This window comes from Natator depressus, chromosome 2 (assembly GCF_965152275.1).
Source record: "Natator depressus isolate rNatDep1 chromosome 2, rNatDep2.hap1, whole genome shotgun sequence".
Lineage (NCBI taxonomy): Eukaryota > Metazoa > Chordata > Testudines > Cheloniidae > Natator > Natator depressus.
In genome coordinates this window covers 135,681,634-135,708,341 of record NC_134235.1, presented here as the reverse complement: position 1 = coordinate 135,708,341, position 26,708 = coordinate 135,681,634, and the positions used below count along the sequence as shown (strand labels likewise).

General features: G+C 42.1%; 1 protein-coding gene across 4 annotated transcripts in view; it reads right to left on the bottom strand.

Moving 5' to 3' along the window:
* CTNND2 (catenin delta 2) overlaps positions 1-26,708 on the bottom strand; it is a 1,172,806-nt gene that overhangs the window by 1,044,212 nt on the left and 101,886 nt on the right. Inside the window, exon 2 of one of the 4 annotated variants that reach the window (XM_074945027.1) lies at positions 8,166-8,261. The exons of the other annotated variants lie outside the window; for them this stretch is intronic. Coding sequence (XP_074801128.1) covers positions 8,166-8,196 — 31 coding nt within the window. The 5' untranslated portion in view covers positions 8,197-8,261. The remainder of the gene's footprint in view (positions 1-8,165; positions 8,262-26,708) is intronic. 4 annotated transcript variants of the gene reach the window in all.

The following is a 26,708-nucleotide window of genomic DNA, read 5'->3' as shown; positions in this document are numbered from 1 at the left end:
GTGCTCAAAACTCGCTTGAGGTTTGTAAAAGAAAATGAAATCAGTCACGTTTTTCCTGCTCTTGAGGTGTAGTACATTAATAAAGCTGTGCTAATCTTAAAATTTTACTTGATAAGTATCAAAGAGTAAACCCAGTATCCATGTAATATGTGATTACAAATTCCTAACCACACCCCTCTAGAAAAAAGTCAGCCTCTAAATACTGGGATCTGAACATTTGACGATGCAATGAAGATCCTTATATGACTAGGGCAACAAAACATAGAGGGAATTACAATCCTCTGAGCCTTCCATTCCCCTGACCTAATTTCGAAGTAAATATTGGGGGGAAATAATTCTTTATCATGTGAATTTAGTGTTCCTGAAAGGTATTTTGACATATTTATGGAATAAAAACAGAATTTAGATTAAAAACTTAAAATACTCTTGCAAGAAGGTTGCAGTGCAACCCTACTTTTCTTCTTAGAATTCAGAATACCACACAAGAACCCCAAAACAGAGGGAGAGAAAGCAGGTTGTTCCATAAAAGAGAGGCACAGCTCACCCCAACCTATTCTAAGCTACACACTTACTGCTGAAATCCAGCCCTCACACTTCATTACTGAGCCTTACCAGGAAACCTCCCCTGTCTAAAGTGATAGCTTACAAATCTAACATAATGCTCACTATACCACAGCTATCAACCTGGACTGGATTTGAACTGGTGGTCTTTCAGATTTGGTTCAAAACAAGGCTGGGAGCTAATAAAGTTTGCTACCATATGAGGGATGTTCAGTAGCCTGTTTGGAATAAGTATTTTGTTTAGATCCTAGTGGACAGGAATCCACATAACAAAAATATGACATTAACAAGCTCAGCAGGCAGGCCAAGATTTGGATGGTCATGGAAAGTAAACCATTTCCTCATCCTTAGAAATAATTCCCCCCCAACACCTACGCCCACATCCACACCCACACCCACGCCAGGTTTGAGACATATTGCCAGGGCAGCATAAGGAACACCACACTTGCTGTGCTTGATTTCTGAACAAATAGAGATCATTCTCTAGGGCATACTGTCAATCTGGCACCTCTCAGAAACAGTAAATTCACATAGAAAAATAATTTTAAAAGTAAGGAAGGCAGAAGCTCTGGTCTAACCTCCCAGTCCTTCATAAATATCTGTGGGCTTGTTTAATAGAGATTGTAGGCAGCACGAAGGATACTTAACAACACACTAACTGTAGGATAGAGTGTCTGCTGAGTTTTCAACTTGAAATTCTATATTTCCTTTCCACTTGTGCTTTTATATTGCCATCACTTGGAAGGTGTCATGATTCTGAAGGGCAGCTCTCCTCCCTCCTGTGAGAGCAATGAACTCCTGGAGGACACTGTATACCGTCCTCCTTAGAAGCAAGTATCTCTGGTAGCTTTAGAACAGTGGTTCTAGAACCTATTTGCCATTGTGGGCCACATCCACACAATAGATATACTACCTGCATGGCCCTGAGAATGTCACATGGGTGTAGTTGTGTGTTGATAGGGCCGCGGGTTGAGAACTACAGCTTTAGAAGCATTTTGTAATTGCAAAGGAAGCTTGAAGAGATTGAAATGTGGCTGCGAGGATTTATTTCTACGAAGGGATGGACGCTTTTGCCAATTCTCATGATTTCTATGTGAGCCTCACGCTACAGCCCAACTCCTGGATGTTTACATGAGAATCTGAGCTTTCATTGGAGGGATATGGGAAGGCTCTAGTATTTTCAGTTGTGGAGAAAATACTGAAAATGTGAACCCTAAAGGCTCACACCAGAAGGCAAATGTAAAGAAACAAATTATTTTAAATCTCATGATTTTTGAATGTTTGAGGTTGGCGATATCAAGTCAATCTAAGACAGTGTCCACAAACTGTGTGTGGTGGGCATTAAACTATGTGGTTGCCAAGATGTTGGTTTCCACAGGTAAGATCTACATGAAATATAATTCCCTCCTAATATGACACAATTAAGTAATGAGGGGGCAGCCACCAGGGAGATGGTCTGTCACTGGGCTTGCTGCAGGGAGTTGGACAAAGAGGGAATGAAAGGTTGTAGAGATCTGTACCATCTAGCTATGCTTTTAAATGACATCCATGTATGTTAAAGCTTCTAAGTTACCTACATACAGTATTCCTGTGGGTGACTGTTTTTACCATGTAAATTATTCTGTTCTAAGACTCAAATGTTTTCCAGGTATGTAAGACCAAATTCAGTTGATCCTAAATTCAGGGAAGCAACTTGGTAGTAGTGGCAATGTTAGGTTTCAGAGGATACTAGTATGTCTACACAGGAAAGAAAACCCCCCAGCTAGTCCTTGCGAACCAACTTGGGCTTGGGCTGTGGGGCTGTTTCATTGCAGTGTAGACTTCCAGGCTCAGGCTGGAGCCTGACCTCTGGGACCCTCCCACTCCACATGTCCTAGAGGCTGGGCTCCAGCCCGAACCTGGGAATCTACACAGCAGTGAAACTGCCCCGCAGCCTGAGTCGGCTGGCACGGACCAGCCATGGGTTTTTACCCTATGTCTACACTGCAGGGTAAGCCCAGGCTCAAGCCTAACGCCCCTTGTGTCTACATTGCAATTGCCCAGACCCAGGATCCCAGGCCCCTGCAGGGCAGGAGAGTCTGAGCTTGAGTTAAGCCAGGACCCAGTGTCCAATCTCTATTGCTCTGCAGCGTAGACGCAGCCCCGCTTGACTCAGGTCCTGGGATTCAGCCAGAAGTATCTCACAATTCCACTGCACATCTTCCTTAGTCCTCTCTTTCCCAATAATCTGAAATCCACTCTATTGAAAGCCAATCTGCTTTTGAAAATGACAGCAGCTGAGGTCAGAGTTAACCCATTCTCTTCTGATCACCGATCTGGAAGCAATACTATCAGAGAGCCTCCTGGGTTTGCAATGGAGAGAGAACAGATCAAGCCTTTTGCAAATCAAGCTGCTTCCTGGTAACATGCAGGGCAGGCCGTAATTTTTTCCCACAAAGCACCACAATCCAAGGACTAGAGTGGCCACATTTTGGGGAAGAGGTGGGGGCACTAGGGACTCTGGAATATGGTTACTTTGATTTGGGTCTGTGCACTGCAGTGTGGATGCCAGAGCCCCAGGTTCGAGCATGGGTTAGAAAAGTCTTTTTCTAAAGGGTTTTGCCGAAACCAGTGCCCTTGGGGTCAAAATAGAATTGGCTAATAAGTTATATGCTTGGGGCTGTAAACAGAACTAAATCCCATTGAAGGGATTTTTTCCCCCAACAGAGTCCCAAAAGATTGAGTGCTAGAACATACTTATTTAATTTTAAAAATTAATGAGTTTACAAAAGGGAAAGCTGCATGATTTCAAAAGTTACATATGATACAAAGGGTCAAATTTCAAAATGTAGTCCTTGTGCATGCAACCACTTGAGCATACGCATTTTCAGACAGAATCAGCATAATCAGAGCCCTACCTCAATGACTTAAAGCCACAGTAACTCCAATTATTTTAAATTAGTTACTCCAGATTTACACTGCTGTAACAGAGATTATTATACTCAGGGCTGCAAATACTTTTGTGCATGCAAATCAACCACAACTCATTTCTGTGTAATGTTTATTGTGTGTGTGTTACAACTTGTAAGTGATAGTACAGAAACCCTGGGAAAGCAGATGATCCTGCTCACACAAATGGAAGCTAGATTGAGGTTCCTTTGAAAATAATGCTTAGTTTCCAATGATTACATTTACAGACCACAAGAAAACTTAAAGAGTTGAATGCACCAGATACACAGAATATACTAACAGTAAATGTAAAAATCACCAGTCCATATAGAATCAAAATGAAAGATACTACACTAATGTCATCTAATGAGGAAAGGTTTCTTAAAATTTGTTTAGTAATGTGAAAGGTGAATGTGGAGAGACAAAGTCTTTTGCTTTTGTTTTTTATTTTGTTTAAAATTCTCCAGGAATGTATCACTGTTTATTACAAAAGATTGCAAATGGGTGAAAACCGGCACAGAAAATTAACTTCAGTTTTCTGGGTAAATAACAGGGTTAATATTGGGGGACTGGAGGACTGAAGAAAAGCAACAAATAGAGAAAATTAAGAGCATTAAAAGTAAAAGCAGTTTCATGCTATGGTTTATTTAATTAACTGTACATGAATAGAACATATAGCATGCACGCGCATGCATGTATGTGTCTATCTTCTACCACATTAGCTTACTTTAACAGAAAGCCTCACATTTACACTTAATTTATTATTAACAAATATCTACCTTCCCAACAACTACAATTTTCATATACTTGAGTGGTCCAAAATTCATGTGAAAAATTGGTAAAAATAGCATTTATAAAACCCAGAAATTTTTCTGTAAAAACTGGCAAAAACTGAAAATGAAGGGCTTTGTAGACAGAGTATTGAAACAGGCATTGCCACAGTGGATCAGACCAGTGTTTCACCTAGTGCAGTATTTTGTCTTTTACAGTGGCCAGTACTAGTTGTTTCAGAGAAAGGTGCAAAAAACTCTTCAATAAGCAGTTATGGAATAACCTGCTCCAAAAGTTAGAAGTTGGATTTTGGGGGTGTTTTATCAGTTTGATAATAGCACATACAATAAGTATTTAAAAGTTAATTTTATAAACATAATATACCTATTAAATTCTATACCACAAAATAGAGTGTGTGTGTGTGTGAGACACACACACACACACTTAAAATATCTCCAAGTGCATCCCAAAGCAATCAGCTGAACACTGCTAGTATAATGTTTACACAGGAACGTGAAACAGCCATATGCACTGAACAAAAAGTTGCACACAGACATGAATATTAGAATCTGTTTTACTGAGGTTGAAAGGTGATGCATATTGGCCAAGCCACCATTTTCTCCCACTTGCCCCACAGCAAAATGTCATGAAAGCTTTTTACTTTAAGGGTCTGGCAAAAAACAAACAAACAAACAAAAAAAACCCCTTTAATTTTAATCTAATCTGATGGACAGCTCCTCTGAAAATTCATCACCCTTCATATGATGCATTTCATTGTCCTCATTTGATATGACCAGAAGCCCTGGGGCAGGGCTTGAACACCACTTTGTGTCAGAGATAGATATGACTTAATAAAGTTAGTTTTGAAGACACTAGGATTTCACCAGAGATGAATTTGGCCCATGGTTTTCAATTAATGTTTTACTGACCAGTAAAGCTGCTTAAAACTTCTGCAGAAACAGGACAAATCTCCATTGTACTAAATTGCAGTGCAGGCAACTCATTTATCTCAGCAAGTCCTCAGACTAATTGTTATGTAACTTTACCAAGCTTATTCACTAACATATTCAAAACTCATGCCTTGGCTATATGTAACGTGGCTTTAGTTATGCATCATAACTTGGATGAGAAATTCCAGAGTATGTTTAATTTACATAAGCAATTCATATCACATGAATTATGGCATAATAGTGACCAAAATCAATCAGACTTAAAATACATTATTTTAAGCTCACCTTCACAAAAATGGTACCACAGATTCAGTTAAATCAATGCCATTTTTCTTTTAAGATTTAAAATTGATTTGATAATCATAAGAAAACAAGTTCATTATAAAATTAATGCTAACTACTGCCCTTGCCATTGAAAAGCACAAAACAATTTACCATAAAAGAGAAATTTTTTTTGCTGAGGTTCACTGCTTAAAAAGTTATTTTCTATAATAAATGGCTTTTCTCAGCATAATTCTGAGAACTAATCAGATGAACTTCAAGAAAATATCAAACCATTGCCTCAAGTAATGTGCTGAAAATTAAAGTTACATTGCATTAAATTCAAAAAGTGGATTACAATTTTTAATGAATGCTATTTTTTTGCATATTTAAAAGAGCATATTTTCCATTTACTATAAAATATGATTTTCAATTACATCAATTTTACTGACTCACAAATCTTTTATGTGATAAACAGCTTTGGTTTTAATAGCTCATTACAATGCAGGCCTATCATCTAGAAGACAAGTAGTATGCATACATATTTCACAGATGGCTGAAAATCAGCAAACACCTAGTATTGTATTGTGCTAGTTAAACGGTTTGATTTTTCTCCTCAATTCATTTTCACCTGAATATAACGCTCTGCGATAAACTCAGTCAAAAATTTCAATATTAAAAACACAGATTTTATTAGCTGAAAACTCACTACATGAGCTAAAAATGCCCTCATAAAACTCAACCTTTTGAAGCAAAAATGTAGCTTCTTTAATTTGTTTTTGCATCTTAGAGTGGCAGCTTTTAAGAAAAAGTCACTAATACACTTTAGCAATCCACGAAAAACCTTCCTTTTGGAATGAGAATGCAACCTGGGTAAAACATAGTGTGAAGAGGTTTGTGTATTGGTGAAAAAAATTGCAGCAGAGTCAGAATGAGACATGTCATGAGGAGTGGGGAGAAAAGAGAGGGAGTGAGTGTGCTGTGAGAGGCACAGTTTGCTTTCAGTGAAATTTTATTAATTTTTAAAGCCTGTTAATCTACCAACATACACAGAAAATAATTTTGGAAAACCTAAAAGAATCAAAAAGATGTAAAGTGACTTAGACATACTGTGCCCACTGCCACCTTTATGTAAGTATTTGTCTGGCTAGCTGGAAGAAAAGGGGCGTTTTGCCCAGGATTACCAGGTGTCAGGTTTTCAACTGGAACACCTGGTTGAAGAGGGCGGTGCTGACCAGGCCGTTGAAAGTCCAGTTCGGGGCACAGGCAGGCTCCCTACCCGGCTCCGTGTAACTCCCGGGAAGCTGCTGGCATCTTCCTCTGGCTCCTAGGCAGCGGCATGAGCATGGGGGCTTTGCGTGCTGCCCCCACCCCCAGTGCCAGCTCAGCAGCTCCCATTGGCCAGGAACTGTGGCCAATGGGAGCTGAGGAGGTGGTGTCTGCAGGTACAGGCAGCACACAGAAGCCTCTGCTTAGAAGCCAGAGGGAGACGCCGGCAGGTTCCTGGGTGCCGCCTGAGGTAAGCACCGCCCAGAGCTGGGGTTATAGGGTCAAGGGGAGAGGGGCAGTAGAGGCGGTGATGGGGGTACCAGGTGGTGGTGGGGGCATGGGGTAGGAGGCATGGGGGGAAGGGGCACCAGGTGGTGGGGGCATGGGGTGAGGGCCCCAGTTGTGGGACGAGGGCACCAGCTGGGTAGAGGGATTTAGGGATGGGGGCAACAGTTGGGAGAAAGGCACTGGACACAAAGGTGTACAGACTCTAAAACATGAAGTATTTCCTGATCTGGTCAATTGGTAGATTGTATCCTAGCTGCATTTGTTGGAATGTTTTTACTGCTCTGTTAAAGAGATCATAAAATATGCACACCATTGTCCATCCAGTTTTACTATATGAATAGAATTCTTATCTTCAGGAGGTGATTAAACCACGATGTACCTGGAGGAATTTAATGGATTTAAACTGTAGTATCTTAGCTACCAGAACCAATAATATCTGCCTATGAATAGCCATAATGCCTGCGTGTAAGTGTCAGGGAAAAGGAAACAATACATTCTATGAAGCAGATGGCAGATGTAGTTTATGGTTTTTAAGGACTGTTTTACATTAATGGAAAATCAATATAGTCACATATTCGGCAAATTTATACCAACTTTTGAGTGAGGAGTGAAGTTTATTAAGGGGAAAATTGAAGGGTTTGGGGGTTTTGTTGTTGTTTTGCCATTTATGCTATAATAATAAGTATTTTGCTGTGAGAACTAAGATATTTTATGGGATTTTTATTTTCTGTGAAAACGTGGAATAATTTATTACATAAGAAAAACAAAGCACTTCTATGTTCACATACTATATTTGTTTGTATTAGAAAATTTTATTTTGCAGAACATTAAGGACTCGAATATGGCACCTAACAGTCCATACATCACTAGGGGAAAGGGAAGAGGCCAAGTGTTGCTCTTAGAGGCATCTCATTATTGTAAGGAATAAGGCTCCAGAGATGCAGGGTGGAGTGCATTGGCTAGCAGAGCTTACTATGTGCTAGAAAAAGTGTAGCCAGCTTCCCCACATCGAAGCTGCATCAATGTGCCCTATCCACACAGATTCTTTCTGTTGTCATCCCTCCTACCCTCCTTAACACAACTCCTAGAATTATGTCTGCCACCTTGTACAAATGAGAAGGGGAGAGTAAGGCCTACCTGTTCCCTCTTCTCTCTCTAGTGTATCCATGCAGGACTACCATGGAAACTATTCTCAAAGTGGCAACAGCTGTATAAAAATCACGTAATGGTGACCTGCAAAGAAAAATCATTCATTTTCATTTTGTCCTTCATTATGTATAAAGGTAGCCTCAAATTATGTTTTTAAACCACAGACTTTTCTAATTGTCTTTTATAATTGTTTGAAACATCAGGTCTTTGCTTCTCCATCTTGCCTAATGAAGTTATACAAGTTCTTTGGAGAATATGAAAATGAGGCTACACTACCTGTAACCTGAGCTGAAGCTCCTCCTCCCACTATATATAGGGAATGACATGCTGAGTGTTAGATACACAGGGAAAGAACCTGAACTCAGTTTGAGTGAGGAAGAATTGCAGCTCAGCGTACACCCTCATATGGCACCACTCTTCAGCCCTCCAAAGACCATGCCAAGGTCCTCCAGGAAAGAGAGGGACATGAGGTCTTGATATTTATGATTCTGTAATCTAAGGAACAGCAATAAAAACAATCCAGTAACTCTGTTTACATAATAGAACAAAATAAAATTGTTCAGGAATACATGAAAATGATACGTAAGGAACTGAGGAAATACTTGCTTTTCACTTAGATTTGTTTAGCTTTTACTCATTTTGCAGTCCTTCCCTCTTGTTCTTGTATTTCAGGAGAATATTACCTCTCAGCATCTTCTTTCTCCACAGCTAAATCCACTACAGCCCTTTTAGGGCTCTAAGCAACCAACTTCTCACAAAAGTGTCTCGATTACAAATTACTTCTGGTTCACTAAAACTCCACCAAAAGATCCAAGAACTTGCCACCACTTATAACCTTCCAACACCCTTAATTATTAATATATAATGTCTTGGGACTGGTTGCAAATTAATTTTGCAAAGTTACCTTACTACTAGAGATCTTTTATTAGGTTAGACGAGTAAGTAAACAAACAGTAAGTTAAACAATTTCAGCTTTGAAAGCTGAACAAGCATGAATTTAAAAATACAGGTATGAAGTCAGCAATACTGTTGGAGTACATATGTGAGTTATTTTTATTTAGGTATAAATTACAATAGGCTTACTAAATATAGCAGCATCTTTGTTGAATTCATTGTATTCTTAGAAAGGAAACCACGTGGTGAAATATTGCCTCTTTTGTTATGTTTTACACTGATGAGCTTCCCCACTGTGAAGATAAAACACCCACTCATGCTCCCACACTGGTAACATTACATTAACAACCACTGTAACCCAGGACTAACTCAACTGAATTCAACGGAGTCACACTGGTGTAAAATCAATGTGAGAGGAGAATGAACTCTTTGTTGCCTCCAAATAAAGGATCTACTTAGTCAGTGATGGCCAGATTATTAAAGGTATTTAGGCGCCTCAAGATGCAGATTGGCACCTCATGGTATTTTCAAAAGTTCCTAGACACTTAACTCCATAAATTTTGAATGGGTTTTGAAAACTGCACTAAATGCCTATCTGCATCTTTAGTCACCTAAATACCTTTTAAAATCTGGTCCTGAGGCTCTGTTTGAGTGCCAATAGGACACACACATTTGTATTAGACAGGGTTGTACACACTTACCACAAGAAAAAGAGGGAACAGTTAAAAGGAAAGTAGCTGACTAATCTTATAAAACAAAAGAAGTCAGACTAGAACATGTATAGCAATGATGTATCCCTGTAACCCTCTTTCCTGATGAAAATACACAAACTTATCAAAATTCACAATATCCAAACATAGCCCCAACTATCTGGAGATATCTAGAGATATAGGACATGAACTTATAAGCTCTATACCTCCAAGTCCTGGAAGGTCTAGAATACCCACAACTCCCACTGACTTTAATAGGGGCCAAGAGACTTCAGCACCTCAAAGAAACAGACATAAGACATGGGTAATTTATGGACAGTCCAGGACACCAAGTATGTGTCCTAACTAATCTATGGTTTTAAATCTCAGAGATACTAAATCTAAAGTAATAAAGTTAATGCAATAAAACTATCCCCACTCTAACCGTCAGATATCTTTCTGCTTTAGCTATAATTTAGGATAGTATATTTTCCATACTTTTTCAGCTAAAGTGTGTCCAACTTTTTACAACAGATCATAATTAATTGATAAGAGTTTGCATAGTTAGATGTCAACAGGGATATTTTAAAATTAAGCAAGTGGTAACTTAGGTAATATCACAGGAAATTCTTTTGACTTTTTACAGCTATCATATTTTCCTATAATTCTAGATGTTGTCTTCATGTCTAATCAAGGAAGTTGGTTCAACTGTGTCCAGCCATATATAGGCCTCTCCTCTGGTGTCTGTGCCTTGTCATGGCAGGACAGCTTGCATGCTTTAAAGATCCCCAGAGTCTGTGTCGACAGGGGCTTTATGCTCCATCAAGGACTGAGTGTAGGGGAGGGAGCAGACAAAACAGACCCCCCGATCCTCCAGGTTGGGGATTAGGCACAGAGCTAACAACCCTGTCCCCTAAAAAATAAAATGTTATGGAAACAGCAGCAGAGAAATTGACCATTACTGTGTGTTATTTGCTTGCAGGAGTCAATGACCCGTACGACTGCCAGTGGCGAAAGCCGAAAGGAAGCCACTGGAATGAAGACTGAAGTGCTCAACACCAAGACAAAAATCAAACTTGGTTTTTGGAATGTACAGATAATGTACGAAACAGGGAAGCTAGCTCAGCTCAAAGCAGAGATGCGACGCTACAGCATAGGTGTGCGTAATAGTGTAAGAATATTGTACCTCCAAGTACAAATTCTAAGCACACATCACCTGTTGTTTGTCCAGATGACACCTGCTTCCTTGGGTGGGCAAGCAGCTCCTCTATGTTGTACTCCAGTGGCTAGCAATTCCTGGGGCTGCCACAACAACTGTGGAGTCAGCAGGCAACTGGATGGGGATGTAACTTCAAGAATGCTGCAGACTCTTTTTCTGTGACCCTCCAATCACCAGCCAGAGCGCTCTGCAGTGAGTGCCAAGATTTAGTGGTGTTGACTTTCCCTTAATGCTCCTCTGCTCTTCCCTCTGATATATTCCAGTGCCTCCTTCCCCACCCCCTCCACACACATCGGCTCTCTTCTCCTGCAGGCCCATTTGCCAGGGGACAGCCACATCCCTTGGAACTTTCCAGCAGTAGAAGTTCCAGCAGGGATCCCTGTACTCCCAAAATGTACAGAGGCTGCTGGGCACAGAGGAGAATTGTACATTCAGAAAACCTTCAGAGTCCCCAAACTTCAGCAGGGACACAAGCACTGAGAGAAGAGAAGAATATGCAAACAGAACTCCATGTATGTTCTCCTGTATGTGTTAACACTTTCCTGGGTTGCGCATGCATGTAAATGATGGCCTAAAGGAGTAGGTTGCCCTCTATTATTATACAATAGTATTTAGTATTTTCCTTTGGTTTATTGTTTTGTAAAACTGAAGATTAACTTCCTGCAAAAATAAAATTAGTGAGATTTTAATGTCAATTTTTCTTTAGGCCAACTCAGTGAGTTGGTTCATGCTCTTTAAAGCTCTAAATGATTGGGGACTACTATATAAGAAACAGTGACTCTCCTATCTAGAGTGCAAAACATTAAAACTCAACATTTTCACTCAAGTGATACCAGTACTATTGTATCTTCTTGATACAAAATGATACTGCTTTCACTGCAGGTATAAATGAGTGGTGAATGTTGAAGTTTTAAAGATGCTCACTGTTATGTGCCAGCTTGACATTTACAATCAACTGTTGTCTCTTCTGCTGTTGATTCTTGGAGTTGAATTTACCATTTTAGAGTCCAGATCTCTGGGGCCCGCTCCCTCTGACAGCTGTTAGAGCCCTCATTTCACAAGTCTCAGGGCAAAGTAACAGCTTTCCTTACTTGTTCAGGCCTTTGGTTGGGGCAATGTACGTGATCTGATTTAGTATGTGTCATTTAAAAAGACCTTTCGGCCCCCCCGTCCCCTGCCCCGGTTTGTATGTTTTAACTAGTGTGAGATGCTCTGGTGCCATGTAGAAACTTAGAAATAAATTATTTAATGCTGCTATTTAGCAGCAGCAGAGATTATGTTTGTCTTCACTGTCTCATAAGTTAATGGTAGAGTGTACAATTTTTATATTATACATAACAATAAACAAAATAAAGTACCTCTAAAATTGTCCAGCTACTTTGGAAGGGTTAGTTCTGATGGATAAAAATAAGGAAGCATCTGAAATAATTCAGAGCCCTATATCTATAGTGTAAGCATGTAATACTGCCCTAATTTTTTTAAAAAATACTATGTATAAATACTGTATACATTTTTTGGATAAATGTGTACAGATTTATATGAACACGGATAGGTCCTGATCCTGTAAACGTCTAGGCACATATAGAACTATACTCTTCACGTTCGTAAATTGGAGAAGATACAGTACTTACCTTCTTTTGTAAAGTGCGTTGAGATGTACTGCTGCCACACCCCAATGGCCCCCCTCCCTCAGGGGGTCCTCTGGGGAGGCAGATCAGCATTGAATGTTGTTAATGCTGTTGCAGGCATTGCAAAGCATTCTGGGAAGGGTTAAAGGTGTGAGTGTGAGTGAAAGGTTCCTTTGCAGGTTGCAAAAGGCCAAAGAGGGAGGGAGAGAGAAGAAAATGGGTTAACTCGATGCTCCAGCTAGGCCCGAAGATAAGACGTTGACTCCAGCCCAAGGCCACAGCACACAACCGACTCTCGGCTGCCTGCCAAGAAAGACAGCAGCCTGAATTCCACCCCGACTAGCCGTGAGAAAGGAGTATTCAGCTGAACAGAACTACAGGGGCTGCGAAAACCAGTGAGACAGCGAAGACCAGCGAGTGGGTAAACAACCGTCTTGTGTCCCTGAAACCAGTGTGTTTTGGGAAAGCTGAGGAAGCCATGGAAAGCTGGTTTGGACTGGTACAAAGAGCATGGGGAACAGAGGTCCCAGAGAACCCAGGACCTAAAAACCCTCCTGAGAGCTGAAGCAAGTTGGAGATCAATAGCGGACCCTGGACGACCTGTGCACAGGACAGAACTCCCGTCCACCCCTCTCCCCTTCTTTGTACATTACACCCGAGCCTGGCCAGCCTCAGGTAGTGTGTGTGTGAGTATGAAAGTGGTTAAGGCCTGGGGCACTAACGCTTTCTTCCTTCCTCTGAGTGACATGGGGAACCCGCAGCACTCTCCGCTGTTATTTTACTTTATTTTATTAATAAAGCTTTAAACTCAGTCACTTGGTGTGCTCCGTCATCTCCTCCCCTAATGATCCTGTGGCCTCAGCCTGATCACCTGACACCTCAGGCAGATTGGTAACATAAATCTGTCACACTGCTGAAAAGAATTAAATATTATAATTATTAATCCTATTAGAAATTCCATTGATTTAAATTCAGTGAGTAAAGTTGTGCACATGGTTATGTATTCAGAGGATCAGCCAACATTAAATGAAAAATTATATGCATTTTGGTCCACATTTACAAAGGTATTTAGATGCCTAAATATATAAATAGCATGGGGAGGGCCGTATGTATCCTCTTCACCCCCACAGGGTTACAGTGGATGGTGCTATGCAATCAGATGACCATCCCCAACTCTCAGGCCTTTCAAGCAGCCACAGGTGTATATTTGTGTGGATCAATATCCTTACCTACAGTTATAATACAAAACATTTTCAGTGCAGGATTCATGTCATAGAATATTAGCTCAATAAGAAACGAAGAGGTGATATGCACAATTCAATGGAAACTTCCAAATATGAATAATAGATTTAATTTTACTGTATAAACTGAATGTATGAATGAGAACTGTAGTGAAGATACGGAGTAGAAAGAATACCACTGTAAATGTTCTATTTGTATAAAAATACAAGTAATTTTCTATTCATCTATTTACTGTAAGGCAGATTTTATTTCAAGCAAGGAAGAGAATACAAAAAGGAAAATTACCTCCTTTACTGGGAAAATTCTGATGAAAGAGAGAGTTTACTGTGCCTTCATGCTTAACACCCAATATTCAGAGAACTCTGAATGAGCAGGTCACCATAACTCTGGATCGTTAATGTTATTTTTCAATAAATCTTGGAACACTGAAGAAGTTTCAGGGGAGTGGAAGAAAGCTAATGTTGTGCCAATATTTAAAAAGGGAAAAAGGGATTACTCCAGTAATTATAGGCCTATCCATATGACTTAAATCCTGGGCAAAATAACTGAATGGCTAATATGGGGATTTGGTTAATAGAATTAAGGGAAGATAATATAATTAATGTCAATCAATATGGGGGCTAATAGATCTTGTAAAGCAACCTGGATATTCTTTTTTTATGTGAATACAAGTTTGGTTGATAAAAATAATAGCACTGATGCCATAAACTTAGACTTCTGTAAGAAAGACAGTGAAGTAATATCTTTTATTGAACCAACTACTGTTGGTGAGAGATGCCAGCTTTCTGTGTAAGCTCAAAAGCTTGTCTCTCTCACCAAGAGAAGTTGGTCCAATAAAAGATATTACCTCACCCACCTTGTGTCTCTAATATCCTGGGACCGACACAGTTACAACAACACTGCATAGACTTCTGTAAGGCATTTGAATTAGTAGTGCACAACATTTTGCTTAAGAAACTAGAATGATGAAAAAATTGATATGGCACACATTAAATGGACTAAAAACTGGCTAACTGATAGGACTCAAAATGCAATAGTAAATAGAGAATCATCATCAAATGAGTGTATTTCTTGTAGGCTCCCACAGTGATTGGTTTTTGGCCTTACACTATTTAACAATTTTTTTATCAATGACCTGGAAGAAAACATAAAATCATTACTGATAAAGTTTGATGATATTAGGAAATGGTAAATAACGAAAAGGACAGGTCACTGATACAAAGTGAACTGGATCACTTGGTAAGATGGGCAAGTAAACAATATGATTTTCATATGGCCAAATGTGAACATACATATCTAGAAACAAAGAATGAAGGCCATCCTTACAGCATAGGAGACTCTATCCTGGGAAGCACTGACTCTGAATACGGTTTGGGGGATTATGATGGATAATGAGCTCAACATGAGCTCCCAGTGTGATGCTGCAGCCCAAAGTGCTAATTAGATCATTGCATGTATAAACAGGGGAATCTTGAATAGGAGTACACAGGTTATATTATCTCTATATTTGGCATTGGAGCAACTGTTACTGGAATACTGTGACCAGTCTGATGTCTGAAATTCATGAAAGATGTTGAAAAACTGGAGATGGTACAGAGAAGAGCCGTGAGAATGATTATAGGATTAGAAAACATGCCTTAGTGATAGACTCAAGGAAGTCTGTCTATTCAGCTTATCAAAGAAAAAGATTATGCGGTGACTTGATCACAGTACCTATATAGAGAACGCAAATTTGATAACAGAGGGTTCTTCAAACTAGCAGACAAAGGTATAACAAGATACTACAGCTGGAAATTGAAGCTAGTCAAATTCAGACTGGAAATAAGGTGTAAAATTTTAATGGTGAGTGTAATTAACCAAAATTTTTAAATCATGATTGGACCTCCCCTCCGCTCCCCAAGGGAGATGTTCTAGTTCAAGCACAAATTAATGCGGGGAAGTCCTATGGCCTGTGTTATGCAGGATGACCACAATGGTCCATTCTGACTATATAATCCATGGATCCATGAATAACACCTGACACAGTCTCCTCTCCTCCTATTGTGTTAGGTAATATTGAGAGTATAGAGCCAATTTGGCTTCAGTATTCATGGAGTTTCACTAAGAACTCTTCTTAACTGTACATAGCAGAGAGAGTCACTACACCCAAAACTCTAAAACAGAGAATGCCATGAAGCTAAGCGAGGTGAAGTGGCCCCTTAACACCCTTGTAGTCATAGGACAAAAAAGTGGGTTAGAGGGTTACAGATTGTTGTAATAAGCCATAAATCCAGTGTCTTTAAATCATGATCTTAATAAAAGAAAAGGAGTACTTGTGGCACCTTAGAGACTAACAACTTTATTTGAGCATAAGCTTTCATGAGCTACAGCTCACTTCATCGGATGCATTCAGTGGAAAATACAGTCTTAATAAAGACACTGGATTTATGACTTATTACAACAATCTGTAACCCACTAGCCTGCCCCCGCCACCTTTTGTCCTATGCCTCCAGGGGTGTTAACAGACCGTTTTACCTTGAATAATCCCTTAGAATATGTGCTAACTATTTATGCTAAGATATCTATTTGATCTTGTATTTAGCTGTGAAACTCTCAGTACATTTCCCAGACTTGAAGAAGAGCTCTGTGTATCTTGAAAGCCTGTCTCTTTCACTAACAGAAGTTGGTCGAATAAAATATTTTCCTCGCTCACCTTCTCTTGTTAATATCCGAAGCTAAAACAACACTGCATACACGAGGACAAGCACTCAGCCAATGAAACACCAAATCAGAATTATTCACAAACTTCAAATTGAACTTTCATTAGCTGTTCTGTTTTTACTTTTAATTATTTGTATGGCAGTTGCAATTGAAAACAAATCCATTTTGGGAAGCCTTGTGTGGAAAGAGAATCTATCATTTTGGCCTGGTGAGAGAAAATGTCCTACAGTAAACTACAACATAACATATATGAGCATAGTCAAGACCCCTTATACTCGTCAGCAAGATGGACCTAAATTCTCAGGCAAGGTCCCTGGATTCTGCAGTAACCTGGTGCAACAAATTGGAAATTTTGTGTCAGCTTCATTTAGATATTTTAAATGGAGGATTTAATGAATTAAATATGCAAATGATACAGGCAGTACAGTAACTTTGTATATAAAATTCAATTTGTTTTATGCTGTTTCCACATTTTCAGTTTTCAGTGTGCATTGTAGGTATTGTAAGTATGAAGCCAAAAGTTTGGGTAGTGGACAGATGAGACTAGTGGTATCCAAAAGGGTAAGAGAGGAGATTTTAGATTCTGAAATAAATGGGATATTTTTGCTAAAATGATTTAAACTGAATTAGTTAATGCTGACATTAAAATTGTCATGTTTTGGTTTCAGAATTACCATGTATTTCAGAATGGTAGCCGTGTTAGTCTGTAGCAGCAAAAAAAAATGAGGCGTACTTGTGGCACCTTCGAGACTAACGAATTTATTTGGGCATACATATTTCAGATTAGCACCATAACAGTCGAACTGTAGCACTGTAGTGTAGATGCTTCTTTTAGGGTATGTCTACACTACGAAATTAGGTCGAATTTATAGAAGTCGTTTTTTTAGAAATCGTTTTTAAATAGTCGATTGTGTGTGTCCCCACACAAAATGCTCTAAGTGCATTAAGTGCATTAACTCGGCGGAGTGCTTCCACAGTACCGAGGCTAGCATCGACTTCCAGAGTGTTGCACTGTGGGTAGCTATCCCACAGTTCCCGCAGTCTCCGCTGCCCATTGAAATTCTGGGTTGAGATCCCAATGCCTGATGGGGCAAAAAACATTGTCGCGGGTGGTTCTGGGTACATGTCATCAGGCCCTCTCTCCCTCCCTCCGTGAAAGCAATGGCAGACAATCGTTCCGCGCCTTTTTTCTGTGCAGACGCCATACCACAGCAAGCATGGAGCCCGCTCAGATCACTTTGACAATTAGGAGCACATTAAACATCACACGCATTATCCAGCAGTATATGCAGCACCAGAACCTGGCAAAGCAAAACCGGGTGAGTAGGCGACATCAGCATGGTGACGAGAGTGATGAGGACATAGACACAGACTTCTCTCAAAGCATGGGCCCTGGCAATGCAGGCATCATGGTGCTAATGGGGCAGGTTCATGCTGTGGAATGCCGATTCTGGGCCTGGGAAACAAGCACAGACTGGTGGGACTGCATAGTGTTGCAGGTCTGGGACGATTCCCAGTGGCTGCGAAACTTTAGCATGCGTAAGAGCACTTTCATGGAACTTTGTGACTTGCTTTCCCCTGCCCTGAAGCACATGAATACCAAGATGAGAGCAGCCCTCACAGTTGAGAAGCGAGTGGCAATAGCCCTGTGGAATCTTGCAATGCCAGACAGCTACCAGTCAGTTGGGAATCCATTTGGAGTGGGCAAATCTACTGTGGGGGCTGCTGTGATGCAAGTAGGCAATGCAATCAAAGATCTGCTGATATCAAGGGTAGTGACCCTGGGAAATGTACAGGTCATAGTGGATGGCTTTGCTGCAATGGGATTTCCTAACTGTGGTGGGGCCATAGATGGAACCCATATCCCTATCTTGGTACCGGAGCACCAAGCCGGCGAGTACATAAACCGCAAGGGGTACTTTTCAATAGTGCTGCAAGCACTGGTGGATCACAAGGGACGCTTCACCAACATCAGTGTGGGATGGCCGGGGAAGGTACATGATGCTTGTATCTTCAGGAACTCTGGTCTGTTTCAAAAGCGGCAGGAAGGGACTTTATTCCCAGAGCAGAAAATAACCATTGGGGATGTTGAAATGCCTACAGTTATCCTTGAAGACCCAGCCTACCCCTTAATGCCATGGCTCATGAAGCCGTACACAGGCAGCCTGGACAGTAGTCAGGAGCTGTTCAACTACAGGCTGAGCAAGTGCAGAATGGTGGTAGAATGTGCATTTGGATGTTTAAAAGCGCACTGGCGCAGTTTACTGACTCGGTTAGACCTCAGCGAAACCAATATTCCCACTGTTATTACTGCTTGCTGTGCGTTCCACAATATCTGTGAGAGTAAGGGGGAGATGTTTATCGCGGGGTGGGAGGTTGAGGCAAATCGCCTGGCAGCTGGTTACGCGCAGCCAGACACCAGGGTGGTTAGAAGAGCACAGGAGGGTGCGGTGCGCATCAGATAAGCTTTGAAGACCAGTTTCATGACTGGCCAGGCTACGGTGTGAAAGTTCTGTTTGTTTCTCCTTGATGAAACCCCCCGCCCCTTGGTTCACTCTACTTCCCTGTAAGCTAAGCACCCCCCCCTCCCTTTGATCACCACTTGCAGAGGCAATAAAGTCATTGTTGCTTCACATTCATGCATTCTTTATTAATTCATCACACAAATAGGGGGATAACTGCTGTACAGGGGCTGTAGCGGTGGTCTGTGCTCCTGCTGCCTTTCCTGCAGCTCAACCATACGCTGGAGCGCATTAGTTTGATCCTCCAGCAGCCTCAGCATTGAATCCTGCCTCCTCTCATCACACTGCCGCCACCTTTCAGCTTCAGCCCTCTCTTCAGCCCGCCACCTCTCCTCCCGGTCATTTTGTGCTTTCCTGCACTCTGACATTGTCTGCCTCCATGCATTTGTCTGTGCTCTGTCAGTGTGGGAGGACAGCATGAGCTCAGGAAACATTTCATCACGAGTGCGTTTTTTTCGCCTTCTAATCTTCACTAGCCTCTGGGAAGGAGAAGATCCTGTGATCCTTGTAACACATGCAGCTGGTGGAGAAAAAAAAAGGGACAGTGGTATTTAAAAAGACACATTTTATAGAACAATGGGTACACTCTTTCATGGTAAACCTTGCTGTTAACATTACATACACAGCACATGTGCTTTCATTCCAAGGTCGCATTTTGCCTCCCCCCACCACGTGGCTAGCTCCTCCCCCCTCCCCGTGGCTAACAGCGGGGAACATTTCTGTTCAGCCACAGGCAAACAGCCCAGCAGGAACGGGAACCTCTGAATGTCCCCTTAAGAAAAGCACCCTATTTCAACCAGGTGACCATGAATGATATCACTCTCCTGAGGATAACAGAGAGAGATAAAGAACGATGTTATTTGAATGCCAGCAAACATACACTGCAATGCTTTGTTCTACGATTCCCAAGTATGTGCTACTGGCCTGGTGTGGTAAAGTGTCCTACCATGGTGGACAGAATAAGGCTTCCCTCCCCAGAAACCTTTTGCAAAGGCTTTGGGAGTACATCCAGGAGAGCCGCAAATGCCAGGGCAAATTAATCATTAAACATGCTTGCTTTTAAACTATGGATACTATTTTAAAAGGTACACTCACCAGAGGTCCCTTCTCCGCCTGGTGGGTCCGGGAGGCAGCCTTGGGTGGGTTCGGGGGGTACTGGCTCCAGGTCCAGGGTGAGAAACAGTTCCTGGCTGTCAGGAAAACCGGTTTCTCTGCTTGCTTGCTGTGAGCTATCTACAACTTCATCATCATCATCTTCCTTGTCCCCAAAACCTGCTTCTGCGTTGCCTCCATCTCCATTGAAGGAGTCAAACAACACGGCTGGGGTAGTGGTGGCTGAACCACCTAAAATTGCATGCAGCTCATCATAGAAGTGGCATGTTTGGGGCTCTGACCCGGAGCGGCCGTTTGCCTCTCTGGTTTTCTGGTAGGCTTGCCTCAGCTCCTTAAGTTTCACGTGGCACTGCTTTGGGTCCCTGTTATGGCCTCTGTCCTTCATGCCCTGAGAGATTTTGACAAAGGTTTTGGCATTTCGAAAACTGGAACGGAGTTCTGATAGCACGGATTCCTCTCCGGATACAGCGATCAGATCCCATACCTCCCGTTCGGTCCATGCTGGAGCTCTTTTGTGATTCTGGGACTCCATCATGGTCACCTCTGCTGATGAGCTCTGCATGGTCACCTCTGCTGATGAGATCTGGCCAGCGTGGCAAGCTGCAGATGACCATGCAAACAGGAAATTGAAATTCAAAAGTTTGCGGGCCTTTTCCTGTCTACCTGGCCAGTGCATCTGAGTTGAGAGTGCTGTCCAGAGCGGTCACAATAGAGCACTCTGGGATAGCTCCCGGAGGCCAATACCATCTAATTGCGTCCACACTACCCCAAATTCGACTCGGCAAGGCCGATTTAAGCGCTAATCCCCTTGTCGGGGGTGGAGTAAGGAAATCGATTTTAAGAGCCCTTTAAGTTGAAAAAAAGGGCTTCATCGTGTGGACGGGTGCAGGGTTAAATCAATTTAATGCTGCTAAATTCGACTTCAACTCCTAGTGTAGACCAGGGCTTAGAGTGATGAAAGGGGTTCTTCAGTTGCTGCAGGAACTCCACCTCCCCTACTGGTGGAACCTAGGCTGGCAGAAACATTCTTCCATCAACCTAGCTGCATCTACACGAGGGGTTAGGTTGGCCTAGCTATGGCACTCAGGGGTATGAATTTCTAACTTTTAAGTGTAGGCTAAGCCTTAGGCTAGCTACACACTCAGGCAGATATCACTGCAACAGTCAGAAATAGATTGTGTTTTCAAGGTTATTCTCAGAACCATGAGGGCTGTTTTAAAATCAAAGCTTAGATGGAGCAGAGCTTTGTGTAAGGTATAGTTTCTGCTACTGGAGAACTGCAGAGAATTCAAGGCCACACGTATGGTAAATAGTCTATTTGCTTGTCATTAAAATAAATTCAGTACTGGAGAAAGCTTATGCTCGAGTGTGTCCTTGTCTTCCACAAAATGTGAGATTGTTTATGCTGGCAGCATCTGATCTTTTATGAGGAGGGGCTGATGATTCAGTGTTTCAGGTATCCATTGATTCAGAATACATTATTTATAAGTGGAAATAAAACCATAATTTGAGCAGTGGTGTGAACTAAAAATCCACTTTGCAGATTTTGACAGCTGTTTAATGAAGCTAATGCCCAGGAAACAAAGCACTGCAACTCAAAGATGCAAATTTGGCAAAATGTTAAATATGTATTCAGTTGTGCCACATGATCTCCAAATATCTGGATATCCAGGGGCAATACCTCAGTGTAGATCAGAAAAGGGGCACCTGAGAGAATGTTTATTGTTTTTTTAAGCACAGACAATAAGTAAAACTGTCTGCATGGTGTTAGACAACATCATGGTAAAATAAAATTTCTATAAACTACTACTAACTATGTTTTATAGATATAGAATCATGGCTAGATCTGAAGGCATGGTTCCAAACTGGAGCCCTTATGTTAACATGGTCAATCAAGCCCATCGACTCCAGAAATGCCTCAGTCCTTATTAGCCAGTAAATATAAACTATAAGAAAGAATGCCTGCATATCTCTGTGGATGCTGTTAATCCTTTAGTTTTACCAAAGCACAACTAGGTAGTTGAAATCCCTTATGACCAATACGCTGACCTTTTATAAGCTCCTTATCTGCAAAAACACTCCTTCCCTGCATCTCACTCTGTCCAGGAGGCTGGCAGCAACATCCAAGAATCAGTTTCTGTGCTTATTCTGTTCTTTACCTCAAACCAAACTCTCTCTGCTGTTTCAGCCATGACATTATTCATTTCATATTGACACAAGCAACATTTTTCCTTGATATACATTTAAAAAAAATAGGTCATTGTTTTCAAAAGTAGCCTCTGGTTTTGGGTCCCCAGTTTGAAGATACCTTGTACCTGATTTTCAGATATCCCAAGCACCCATAACTTTACGTAAGTGGGAGCTACAGATATTCAGCATGTTGGAAAATCAGGACCACAGTGTCTCAAACACCCAAAAACACACACATTCAGAATTAAAGGCCACTTTTGAAAATATTAGCTCGAGAGTGACTTGCCTTATTTAAATGTTAGATAAAAGCATTAGACAGTGGTTAGTCATCTAGTGTGCTGTGACTGCCGTTTATTATACTGCTCATAACTAGAGCTGGATTACATTTTTCAGAGGAATCGTTTTTGCAATGAAAAAAGCAGCTTCGGTTGACTCTCTAAACTATTTGTGAATCTGACAGGAATTCAACAATTAATTTTATAGCTAGATAAAAATATTTCAGGCTAGATTCAAAAATACCCAAAGGAGGAGTCCACCTTACAACTTTTATCCCAGTAGTTAATGAACTTGCTGGAGATGTGGGAGAGCCAAGTTTGAGTTATCACTTTGGAATGGGTATTTGAACCTAGGTTTCCTCCCTTCCATGTGAGTGCCCTAACCCCCAGACCACAGCGCATTCTGGGGTGGGTCTCTCTCCACCTCTCCTGTGGCAGGTGTTCCACTTTGTATAAAATACCTGAATAGTCACTCGTACAGAGAGCGAGCGAGCAAGAAAGCAATACTATAGCCCAGTATTTAGAGCACTCACCTGGCAGAAGGGGAAACCCAACTTCAACATAGACGATGAGTGATTTGGGGGCAGGAATTGTCTCTTTGTGCTCAACACTCTACAGACATCTAACAATGGGGCCCAGGTGCTACCACAATAAATTATCTTCACTTCTAATAACTAAGACATTTGTAATAGATCACATCTTTCTATAGCAGGGGTTCTCAAACTGGGAGTCTTGAACAGTGCAAGGCAGTATATTCCTGAGGTACAAGGCTGGGAGCTGGGGGGTGGGGATTTGGCTGGTGCCTTTCTCTGTGTGATTCATGAGTGGCTCTGGGAGCATTCATGCCATCTAGCTGTGTGTGGGGCTCCACATGTGGTTGTACTGAATGATAATGGCTCCTGGAGGGGTTTGCTGCTTTTCACTAGCAAGGCATTGTGAGAGTCAGCCCAGGCTGGAGAGTTAAGGGGTCACAGTGATCCCACAGTCCCAGGCTGCACCCTGGGGATTCCATCACAATTTATATCTGGACAAATTATTTATGCCATGGTCATTTTCCCTTCCTACTCAGCGGGTATGGCAAATTATTTGTGGTCAGGCAGAGCAGGGGAGAAATTTTCCCACTGATTTTTGGGCACTGCTACAATGGACAGAGTTACCTCAGGTTTTGCATAGGGTCCCAGATATTCCCAAACTAGTCTTCTTTAGTATGCACCCCAAGTAGCCCAGTTGTGTTCTCGGGACCTGTAGTGAAGTTGGTTAGGAAAGAATCCTCCTCCTCCATTAGATTCTTCCTGAAGTTTCAGTAACTCCTCCCTCTCCCCTTACCCCACCATTATGCTTCCTCTCTGTGTGGGAAAGCAGTTTGTGGGCTGCCCAATATTTAAAGGAGACATTCCAGAATAACGTACACGTAAGTGTGAGAAAAATTTGGCCCGACATTCTCTGAATGACTGATAGAAATCACTGCTTCAGGAGAATGAAGGCAGTGTTCTACCCTCAGATACATATCTATAGTCCCATACTTAGCTGACAGGTGAACATGCAGATTTTCAGGAAGAATGTGGCCTTTTTGATTAAAAATTAAATAAAGTGGGTATGAGGTGGACTGAAAATAGCATCAGAAATAGGGGAGGTTAAAAAATTTCAAAAACTAGTATTTTCATTAACAGTGATGAGAAATGAGGGGATGCAGAGAACATAATGGAAGAAATAAGACCCTTATACAGAAGAATATGATAGGATTTTATAATTATAGCTGTGACCTGAAATTATGTGCTTTGGCTCTTCTAGCATAAAAGCAAGACCTAGTAGTAACCAATATCCTCAATAAATTACCCGTGGCCCCACTGCTGTCTCTAACTGACAAGTAAACTCCCTTCTTCCTTTCACTTCTAAGCTCCTTGTCAGCTGAGTGGAGTGAGGATGGTCTAGCCTAGTTGTTGGAGTGGGCATCAGGCCTAGTGGTCTGAGCAGGCATCAGTAGTCAGGAGCCAAAGCCAAAGGTCAAACTAGATGGCAGAAACTGGAGCAAGCCAGATGTCAGGCAAGGTGGGGGGGCGGGTTCAGGGCAGCGACAGATCAGAGGAAAGGCTGGGTGCAAGGCAGGAGCAGCAGGAACAAGATAACTAGGACCCTACCAAATTCACAGTCCATTTTGGTCAATTTCATGGTCACAGGATTTAAAAAATTGTAAATTTCATAATTTCAGATATTTAAATCTGAAATTTCATGGTGCTGTAACTTTAGGGGTCCTGACCCAAAAGGGGATAATATGGGGGTCACAGTATTGCCACCTTTACTTCTGCATCGCTGCTGGTGGTGGCACTGCCTTCAGAGCTGGACGGCTGGAGAGTGGCAGCTAATGGCCAGGAGCCCAGCTCTGAAGGGAGCACCACGGCCAGCAGCAGTGCAGAAGTAAGGATGGCATGGTATGGTATTGCCACCCTTGCTTCTTTACTGCTGTCTTCAGAACTGGGTGCCTGGCCAGCAGCCGCCACTCTCCAGCTGCCCAGCTATGAAGGCAGCACAGAAGTAAGGGTGGCAGTACCATGAAGCCCCTAAAATAACCTTGCAAACCATCCTCTTCTCCCCGTGGCTTTCCATTTGGGTTGGGACCCACAGTTTGAGAAATGCTGGTCTCCCCCATGAAATCTGTATATTATAGCGTAAAAAGTATACAAAAGACCAGATTTCATGGGGGAGACCAAATTTCACGGTCTGTGATGTCTTTTTTATGACCGTGAATTTGGTAGGGTCCTAAACATAGCACAGGAATAGGCACAGTGGTGGGCATCAGCATTAAAAAGCCAATGAGTTGCTGCTGGTGCTGCTGGCTTAAGAGCCAGACTGCTGGCCTCTGCAGCCAGCCAGGTGGTGCGGATAACCAGGCAGCCCGCTGCAGGCCAGCTGTACTGATGAGGCTGCCTGGGGACTAGCTCTGCTGCAGCCCCTGATTCCTGACATTCCTTGAACAGACAATGCAGAATTTCTGCTTTGATTTTTTGTCACATGTAACTCCTCATGATCTCCTTCTAACTGGCTTCTGCCCACTGCACACCACTGAAACTACTCTTTCTGAAAATGCTTCCAAAAGACCTCTTTCTGACCAAGCCTGGAAATCTGTACCCCATCCTTTGATCACTATAGCCTTCAATACTGGTTTGATCATTCCCTCTTCCATGTCACACTCTCTTCTCTTGGTTCTTCCTTTGTTTGACTGTCCCTACAGTGCTGTGACAACAACAAAAATGAAGTTTCTCTTTCCATTGGAGCATACTTTTGTATTATGGTAACTGGCCAAACCATGATGCAATGAAATGTGAATTTCCTATCCTTGTAATGTAATCTTTCAATAAGCAGTTGTTACCCCAATAAGATACAGTAGAATCTCAGAGTTACGAACACCTTGGTAACGGATGTTGTTTGTAACTCTGAAATACATGGGAGGTGGGTGAATCCCTGGCTCAGGGAGGCTAGCCCCCAAGCCTGGCCCACCTCTTCCACCTGAGGCCCCGCCCCTCCTGCCCCCTTCTCCCTCAAGACCAGATCCCTCCCCCCACAACTGACAGCCTCCTACCCAAGCTCCAGAGCACCGGGCGGGCAGTGCTCAGCCCCACCCCGAGCCAGAGTGGCGGGTGGCACGCAGACCCCATTCCCCGCAGCCCTGGAGCGCTGGGCAGTGCGGTCCCAGTGCTGGCCCTCCCCCCCCCCCCCGCCCAGTAACTGGGCAGCCCCAGCTACCCCAAGTCCCAGCCACCCTAATCCCAGCGAGCTTCCTTCCCAGAAAAGGACGGAGCAGCCTGACTGGACTGGGGCTAACTAGCAGCAGCAGGGGGCCTCCGGACGGAGCATGGGTGGGGCAACGCAGGGCTGTTTAGGGAGGCACAGCCTTCCCCGGCCTATTAGATGCACCGCCCAGGCTGAAATATTTGTAACTCTGAACAAAACATTATGGTTAGTCTATCAAAAGTTTACAACTGAACATTGACTTAATACAGCTTTGAAACTTTACTATGCAGAAAAAAATGCTACTTTTCCTTTTTTTTTAATAGTTCACAT